This window comes from Hibiscus syriacus, unplaced genomic scaffold (genome assembly GCF_006381635.1).
Source record: "Hibiscus syriacus cultivar Baekdansim isolate YM2019G1 unplaced genomic scaffold, ASM638163v2 tig00111754_pilon, whole genome shotgun sequence".
NCBI lineage: Eukaryota > Viridiplantae > Streptophyta > Magnoliopsida > Malvales > Malvaceae > Hibiscus > Hibiscus syriacus.
This window is the reverse complement of record NW_024063169.1, coordinates 627857-637747: the sequence shown is the minus strand read 5'-3', so window position 1 is coordinate 637747 and position 9891 is coordinate 627857. Positions and strand designations below refer to the sequence as shown.

General features: G+C 36.4%; 1 protein-coding gene and 1 pseudogene across 1 annotated transcript; both read right to left on the bottom strand.

The window, feature by feature from the left end:
- Positions 1 to 1225: 1225 nt before the first annotated feature.
- On the bottom strand, positions 1226 to 4138 carry LOC120169214 (annotated as a pseudogene).
- Positions 4120 to 4861, bottom strand: LOC120169164 (protein SPA1-RELATED 3-like; the record flags this gene model as incomplete). The annotated part of the gene is made up of 2 exons (XM_039177377.1): positions 4391 to 4861; positions 4120 to 4159 (listed from the first exon to the last, which is right to left on the bottom strand). Coding segments are annotated over exons 1-2 (447 nt in total), but the record flags the coding sequence as incomplete, so codon positions are not given.
- Between the last annotated feature and the right edge of the window lie 5030 nt (positions 4862 to 9891).

Sequence of the window (9891 nt, the reverse complement as noted above, 5' to 3'; positions counted from 1 at the left end):
CTGGTTTGCTACTCTGTCTTAGCCTGATTTCATTTAATTTCTGCTCTTAATTCTTTGCATCTTTAGTTGTTTAATCTTTTAGGCTTATCAGATTATTGTTCCGGATCTCGTATGAAGACCGGTAATCCTTCTTTTTTCAATCTAGAATATTTGAAGCTATGGGGTGTGTTTGAGTTAAGTTAGCTACAGATTAGGATCATCAAGCTACCCATGCTGAAACATATTGGAAACATATTTGCATCGACTTACCATGCAGATGGATCGATCCTTGTTCTTAAAAGAAAAATCTCCTTTTTGTCTGAAAACCGCGTGTACATTTTAAAACACCTTCCTCGATGGCAGGTTTGGCATGGATGGTTCTGTCTCGTTCATTCGTAGAATTCTGTGTTTGGGGTTGGGATAATCTACCAAGAATACTTCTCATGTACTACACAAACTGTATCCTCCCCTGAAGGCTACTTTCAGACGGTCGTATGCAATGTTCCGGAGTTTGCAAAGACGGTTGTCAACCAAGATATGCATTATATTTCGTGGGATACTCCCCCAAAACAACACCCGCACTTCCTTAACATTAACGACACGGATAAGATTATTAGAAGTAATGCGCCATTTGCACGGAAATTCATACACGATGATCCTGTCTTGGACAAGATTGATACGGATTTGCTTGGCAGGGAAAACAGAAGCTTCAATCCAGGCGATTGGTGTTCCACCAAACCGACATGTACGGAAGTTGGGGACTCAAACATTATCAGACCAGGTCCAGGAGCTCAAAGGCTTAACCAACTTGTAACTAGGTTGGTTATGCAAGCAATGGTCAAGATCAATGTAGATAGGTCTAATGGAGAAGTCCCATTAATGAGGCATACAACAGCTGAAACATTTGTATCTAATAGAACTTCAATAAGAACACTGATAATTTGACCTATTGAATCTTATATTGTTTTGAGCTTTTATTTGAATAGTTTTGGATTTGGTTTAAGGAATTTCGGTTCATGTTCGGGTCATCGTCCTCGTGACTAAGATAGGAGTATTTATAAATAGCTTCATCAAGAAATGGCAGACTGTAATGGATCAGAAAATAAAAAATCCTTGCTAAAAATGATTATGAACTATAAGCATTACAAAATATACAAGAGGATTGATTTGTCCTTTGTTTTTTCTTTTGAATTTTTCTACATATATTGCATCTGTTATCATCTACAGCCAAAAATGTTTTTTTCCCTCTCAAATGCTATACTCTTTAATACTCTCCAATGTCTGATACTCATCTTTATTCGATGTTTCGTGCCGGCATGGAGCATGGATTTTGTTGGTCTTTGCTTCGACCATGGATGATTCCGAGACGAGACCAAACTAAACCATCTCCAGAATTTTGATATTCCCGGTAGAATTTGCAGCAACTAAGGCAGGGGACTGGCCACGCCAACAAACTGAAGAGATAAACTGTGCGGCATCATCTGTTTCATCTCCGGAAAGCGGATCCATGTTGTTGAACTTGAAAGACAATGCTAGCATCGGGAAAGCCTTATGGTATATGAATACCTATACGATACAGTTTACAGTGAGTTCGAATCAATGCCTCATCTGACAAAAAAAATAAAGCGAAACATTCTACAGACTCCATGTAATATTCAAAATAAGCTTTTAACGTCTTCAGCTATTAGACCTCATTAGTTTCTGAGCCAGTAGCAATGTAGCCATCGGATACCGACAGGCCCACGAAGTTCTGCAACAAGGAGAATATGCACCAACAATATGAAGTACATCAACCAGTGGGAATAATTTTCCATGACAAGTTATGCCGAGAAGAGTCATTGTTCATGAGGATAAAACCAAACTCGGGCAAACCGAATAAATTTTTCAGAATTTTTATATTCATTGCAACATACGCAGCTATGGTGAATCCTACTATTACCTATAAGAAAACAAATGCACTTAGCGTACCATTCAAGTCGAAACAAAATTCGACATTGTAATGTAAGAAGCATTAAAAGCTCAATATGATGGATGAGTTAATATACTTTTACATTCATGTGGCCAGTAAAGGATTGAAGGGGAGCATCGATAACCATAGAATTGCACATCGACAAACCCCAAAGCTTCAACGTGTTATACGTGGAAGAAGACACAAGAGTATTTGCATCGACAAATTTGATGTAACTCACAGTTTTGTTGTGTCCAACTAGAGTGCAGAGAGGAACCCTAGAGGTTCGAAGATCGTAATAATAGATTCTGTAATCTGCCGATCCAAATGCAAGAGAACGGCAGAGTCAACAGGAAACTGGACACAGCAGACATTGGCCTTCGTTTTGATGGTACAAATACTTGTTCCCTGCAGTAGCAGCCCAGGTAAGAGAAAAACTTATCATACATCGAGAAAAAAAATATACACATAAAGAAATTAGATTATTGTAGTACGTTTATTTTCAAAGCTGACATCCATCAAATGCAAAAGTAGAATTGCCTGGTTGATACTCCATAGCTTTACAGAGCCGTCGTCACTTCCGCTAGCCAAAACTGTTGGATCTGCTGATGAAAAGTCGATGGACCATACACGTTTCTCATGCTCTATCATTTCAGTGAGCACTTGACTTCTTGTAACATCCCACACCTGAAATGATCAAGACATGGATTTAGAATACAGAAAAAGACGACAGACCAAAGAATGCTAAATGAAGGCTTTAACAACCTGCACCACTCCTTCAAAGTTACTCGATGCAATCTGGCTTTTAATATAACTATTCCAACATATACTGCTTAGCTTCGACCGACTGGCCATTTCAACCACGGGATAGTGGATGTCACGATTTTGATTTATGATCGCATCACATTCAAAGACTTTAATCTTCTTATTTACACCAGCTGTAGAAAAAAATTCTGCATCACGATCGAACCCAAGTGAGCATACCAGATTGGAAGAATTTAATAGATCTCCTTGTTTCAAATTTGCCTTGACTTTTAACTTGCTGTAAGACAGGTACTTGCACAAACCCTCAAGGAATGGATTTATCCATCCACTTTTCAAGCTCTCGGTTTAGATCTCTTTCGATGTTAAATTGTTGACAGAACTTCTTTCAGTCATAACAATAGTTCCTCGGCCATCACTATTCAATGATGTTTGTCTACTCAAAGGCTTCCCAGATTGCTTCACTGGTCTGCACCTTGTTAAAAAATATGCTGACTCGAATTTCTTAAAGTTTTTCATCAACCGAGAACTTTTCAGAAGAAAACTTTCTTGAATATCAGCGTGTGTATCAGACTTTTGACGAGTTTCTAGATTATCGCCACATTCTTCAACATTTTGAACCTTAAGTAAGGTCTAAATCATTTTCTAGACCCCAAGCTAGAAGAATCATCGGTATTGACAATAATTATCGAGGGAAGATTCGATGTAGAATTGTCATCTTTCCCTGGTTCAGCATATGAGCTACTCTTTTTCTTCAAGATTGTTTGCTGCTTCGTAACTTCTGCAATGTCGGAACATAGAAAAGAAATAGTAACTTGCAACCAATCGGCGACTTCCTGTTTCCTTCGTTGTATCATCAAAAGAAATTCCATCAGTAACTCTTGCTCATCTATTCTCTCCCGGAGCACGATTGCCGCTTCACGTTATTCCAGATCATCACTCGTTTCATTAAGAAACTCACTTTGTAACAACTCACTGTTACGCAAAAAAATACTAATACATTGAAACTATTATAAACAAAAGTTGGAACTCCAAACCGAAATAATTTCTTTATGCGCCAATGATGCAAATAGATCACACTACGACTATATATTGAACAGCAATGGTGACATAAAAGTGATTTCAGGTAGTGGATGATATTTACTTTCACCATTATGAAACACACCATTATTCATCAGAAAAACCGAGAAAATGTGCAAGGCTTTATCGCATTACCGGTTACAAGTACACCTACACAGCTACACCTATACAATGTGTGTTTCTAACATGTGCCTTTAATACCAGACCATAAGATTTAAAACCGAGAGATTACCCCATTTTTGGACGACTACTTGGCTCGGGATGCAATAACCACAAACAAAACAAAGCTTCCTTCGGCCATTTCAGTAGCAACTGTGGAGGAAGAACTCGATGCCGTAAACTATACATAGTTCCATTCTTCTCTTCTCTTTAGCTGAAGGGGCAAAATAACTGCAGATACAGAAACAAAAAAGTTTAAAGTGATACAACGAAATGGTTTTAATATTCAACCCAATGAAGGAACAGTAATTAATTAAAAAAAGTAGACATCTTGGAGTTTAATCAAGCATTAACTAATAACACAAATGTTAAGTTAACAACACCAAACTATTTCAAAAGTTGAAAAAACGATGATAGTATCGAGCATTCTCGAAACTAACCTCAAAAAGGAGAATTCCCAACCTATAGATGTCGGAAGCACAGGTACAGGGAGATCCAGCAACCTCTACAGGACTAGTGTACCAACTGGTCTCCATAAGCAATATCTGTTCCATGGGAAACGGTTGCTTTTTCTCTTCTACTTGTTCAGAATTTTGACAGTCCAAGATTTTATTTTCGCACTCCTTTAAACGTGCATTCCTCGAACATACTGAGCCTGACTGCATGCAACTAGCTTCAGATAAAGCATTTGTTGGAGTTTGCACATCTTCATTCATCAGCCTACGTTGCTGATGCATGTCAAGGGGAAATGTAGAGGATGAACCCTTAAGCTTCATATTTTGGCTATTTAATGCATCCTCAACAGAATCAGATCCCGAATCCGAAGAAGATGCAGATTCGATGAAGGAAACATGATTAAACGATGACATGACGAAGCACGAAGGTCGACCATTATGGAGAACAATCCCTTGAGAATGTGCTATATTTACAATCTCAACTTCCTAAATATGTGCAAACACTCAAAGACATCAACAGATCTTTCTGGTTTATCTAACCACTGCCTCAAGCTAACATCACCTCATTCAATTTTATTGAGTGTTGTAACACTAGTTGGGGCTTGGCGATTTTGATATTTTTATAGCAGGAACTTTGCAAAGTTGCAATTGTTAAAAAGGGGTCAAAAAGTCGATGTAACGGGTTGCCTAGTCTTGCTACAGTCTTGAGCGTGGTATCGATTCTTGTTTTTTACACTAATTACAGTAGCCCCGGTTGAGTTTTCTCTAGCTGGAATGTATTTTTTAACTTTATTTTTAGTAAATTTTTAATTTTAGTTTTATCCTTATTTCTAAATTTTTATTTATTATATGATTTAGATGACAACATAAAATTTTCAAGACCAAGTTGTCGGGTGTAAATAAAATTGATATACGAATGAGGATCGATATTGTCGGTCAACATGCAATAAATATTATTTTAATAAACTACTTGAATTTTCATTTATTTATAATTTATAGTAACTTTTATAATTTAATTACTGTTTACAATTTTGTTGGATTATTTATTGTGACGAGGAGATTTATCACTTACAACCACCGGTATTTTTTTGAAGGCTCGAAGTTGTGGTGTGTCGTAATGCCTTTGCTTCATTTTGTGATTGTTGAGATGCACGTCGTAGATAGAGTGTTGCGCCAGTTTGCGTCCCATCAACCAATTCTTATACAAATATATGATATGGACGTGCTCCATAGAATTAATATGCGTGGCAAGCATCAAGAGAATTGGCCAAGGAAGCATGATGTAACATTCAATAATGAAATAAGCTACATCTATATGCCCCTATGCATTTCGAGCTATAGCTACTAATCTTGATTTCGACATTTCTCCCTACCTCCCAAATTATGAAGCAAATAAGAAATCATATTTAACAACACGAAAAGAAAGGGAACAATGGGAAGAAATGAAGGCGAAATACGCAAAGGGCAAGAAATATCATTATGGGCATTTTCTTCTTCTGCTTCTATTGAATATTTTGCATCTCATACCAGTTATGGTTTTTATCATCCATATCATGCTTCAATGGAGAGTTAGTCGAATTGTGTTGGAGGTTCGTGGGATGTAATGCAAAACGCTCAAGCATCTTCGATAGAACATGCGAGTAAATGAGATCATAATATATATGGTCAACAATGTACTGATTTCGGTGGCCAATTCGAGTCAATGACTATAATGTTGGCGTCAAATACCTTAAGTATTCCATCATCGTATTTCAAAGGTGAATCTTAAAGTGGAATGATGTTCAGTACACCTCTTGTTGAAGAAGCAAACGAAGATGAAGACGATCAAGGCGGACGACCAAGATGAAATCGACGATCCCCACACCATTATCATTCGACCACTCCTCGACGTAGTCAATATTTATGAAAATATAAGTAATTTTGTTAGGGATTGTATTAGTTTAAAAAACTTTTATTATTATTTTGTAATAAATTATTTTTAAAATTATTTTTTAAAAGAAATTCAACGAAACTCGTCACGTTGACGTGACGAGTTTTATTTTTTAAAATTTATTATAATTTTAAAATTAATTACTTAGTTTAAAAATAACTTTTCATTGACGTGACGAGTTCATACAAATATATTATAATATTGGTCCACATGGGATCCACTTACCTGAAACCATTTAAAACTATTTTCAGAAAAACTCATCACGTCGACAGGACTAGTTTGCCTTGCATTGTTGCGTTTGTCATAGATTGCAAAATAAAAATTAGGGTGGCCTAGTGGGCCAATTAAATATACCGCCTGGCCTAATGGGCAAAAACCCTGGGAATTTGTTATATTTGGACTGAAACGATGTAATGGGCTAACAACCCAACAAATAAAGTTGGGTATTCTTTGTTCTTAATTTATAGTTGTTTCATGGGTAGGGCAATTTCAATACTCAACGAGCCTTAATCGGTGGTTCGCTTCGATGCCGGTCCACCATTCATACCTCTAATCCAAAGCTCCTAACACAATGTGTGAGTTTTGTTCGAGTGATTGATTTAACTTCCCCAAATTTCGATTTATTATTATTATTATTATTTCCGAAACTGCAGGTTTAGCTTTCCAAGAAGCAACCTCTTTTACAGCCATCTTGAACTTAAAGGGTGGACTATTCTGGTTGATCATTGTCCACTCTCACAAAGTAGTTTGCTCTATGCTAAAATCAATTGTCTGGTGCAGATCTGTAACTGTTGTCTGATAGCTCATCTTTGGAACTCCTTAAGCTTGATTTTTCAAAGATGGATTGGGTTTATGAAAATGATTTGAATAACCGGGTGTTGTTTATCGGGTGCACTTCTTTCTCTGTTCCAGCAGTGGGGGAAACAAGTGTATTAGCAAATACCATATTCGCTTCTGCTACTTTGAAGCATCCCAAAGTTAGATTTTATGGCAGCACATCTCCAAGGCAGTCGATACTCTACCGTAAGTGTGTTGAGGCATCAAAGTGCAACATGACTTGGATTGAACTTCCGTTGGGTGGTATTTGGAGAGCCGATGATTTGATTCATGCTGTCTAGTTGAATGCTGCAATGCAAACCAACCATCAACATCATTTTCTGCTGAAAGTAATTATTCCTGGAACATCATATTGTTTTGTTAGGCGTGCGTTTGCTTTCACAATATTTATTAATTGAACATCATACAGTGTAAATTTGATTTCACAATCCTGTTTTTAAGTCCAATGTTGATTTCCTTCGGCTTTATGATGAAATTCCTTCGTTTTTCTTGCGCCTGAAGGCGGAAAATTTGATTCTGTTTTTGCTGATATGTTCACTGGCTTAGCTTTGCCAGGAAAAATGGGTGGACTGCCTGCCTACACAAAATAGTTCTGCCTTAGCTTCGCCTGGCTTGCAGCAAAATCAGGAAACAGCAAAAGCAACACCAGCTGCAGAACCAAAGCCAAAGAAGAAAATTTGTTGTGCTTGCCCTGAGACAAAGAAGCTCAGAGATGAATGCATCATCGAGCACGGTGAAGAAGCTTGTGCAAAATGGGTAGAGGCTCATCGCTCATGCCTCCGTGCAGAGGGCTTCAATGGTTGAGATTGACACAAAGTTTATAGAATAAAAACATTTACAAAGATATGATCTGAAAAATCTAGGAAACAATGAAAAAATACAGTTTCTTAGCTGTTGGACTTGGATTCATTTCTATCTTGTGAGGCTGTTTGGCCTTGTGGAATCTTTTGAAACTGACACTACTTTTGTTTGCCACTTATACTGGTTAATATTTTGATGAATAACAATGGAGAACAGATTCTTGTCTTGTTTATATCTTTATGTCTGGTCTGATTCTCTTAACCCTTGATTGATAAAGCTACTATCTTTGAAAGCTTGAAAGGCTGTTTAATAATTGAGTTTTATCAAAGAAAGATTATTAGAGAGAGAGAGAGAGAGAGAGATTTATACTAATAATACTTCATTAAGCAGATAAGGCCATGGACATGACCATTAGATCACAGTAAATAAGGAAACACAGACAGACAGAAATGAAACAAGCACGAACTACAACAGAAGACACAAATTATTCAACCCAAATTTATTATTTTCTTTAAGATCTTGCCATGATATAAACCATGACATTTTCTCTATGTTAGCTTAATGGCCACATGTGCAGTTGGTGCAGCTGCAGTTAGCCCCGCACTTGCAGTTGCCATCGTTCTCGGCTGGAGCATCCATCACAACAGTGTTGATGTAGCTGCAAATAAGCGACACAACATATTATAATTACCATATTATATCGAAAATGTAAGTTTCTGTGTAAGATTTGCAAATGTTAGAGATTCAGAGCTCTTGAAAACTGAAAGTATACCTCTTCTCAGTCTCAATGACGAAGGTGTTTCCCTTCTTCCTGTAGGCATAGATAAAGCACGAAAGACCCTTAGTTTTGGTACCTTTGACATAAAATGAACATGAAGAAACAACATAACACACACAACACAACATGTTGAATACTCATTAAGACATGGTCACAAACAACACAACCCTAACAGCATCATGGATGAAATGGATTACTTACGTGCACTGGCTGCTGTCGGAGCAGTCGCAGTTGCCGCACTTGTCAGACATGGTGAATCTGGGAAGTTTCTGAACGGGGAAAGCTTAAGGGTGTGTTTTTAGTAGTTGTTGAGGTTAGCTTGCAATGGATTTGGTATGTTCCGGTGGAGATGTATTTATAGATGGGGGAAGCATATTGAAATAGTGCATACTGGTTATGTAAGGTCCACATATGCATGAAAGAAACGGAGAAAAGTCCCAAAGGAATCTTTATAATGGAGGGCTTGTGCCTCCTATCCTCCTCTCATGTCCATGTCATTTCTCTTTTTCCATATATATATATATATATATATATATATATATATATATTCGAATGGACAAAATTAAAGTGGTAGATTATTATTTTTTATATAAAAAAGGTTCTTTTGAAAGTGGCAGTTAAATCAAATTTCACAAGTTATTTTTGGATTGGAGAATCTTATAAAGCATCATCATAATATTATATTTTAAATAATTGTTTATTATATATATTTGATTAAAAAGTTAAATTACTATAATATTATATTGTTTAATAAACAATTTTGATATGAAAGTAATAAATTTTTTTAGGAGATCTTTGTTCAAGTAATATTATTTGTATGGTGTGTATACATTTTTATTAAAATTATTTAATAAATAAATAAATAAAATTATTTAAATATTAAGAATAAAGTAGTTAAATATTGGCCATCCAAATGAAAAGGCATCCCCTTGAAAGACTGGCAGGGAATTTCTTCGTATGCTTTGAAAAGTTACACTTCTCTTTTTATTCTTGATAAGATTTTGACTTCCATTCGGAGGCAAAAGCCTACTTGTATATAGGAAGCGTTGTCTTGTTTACCCTAAAATTTTGTTTTCATATGTTAACTATTCATTTTACTGATGTCTCTTAAATCATTCTACCTTTCTCGTTTTCGTTCTAATTTTCTCTCTTATCACTAGGT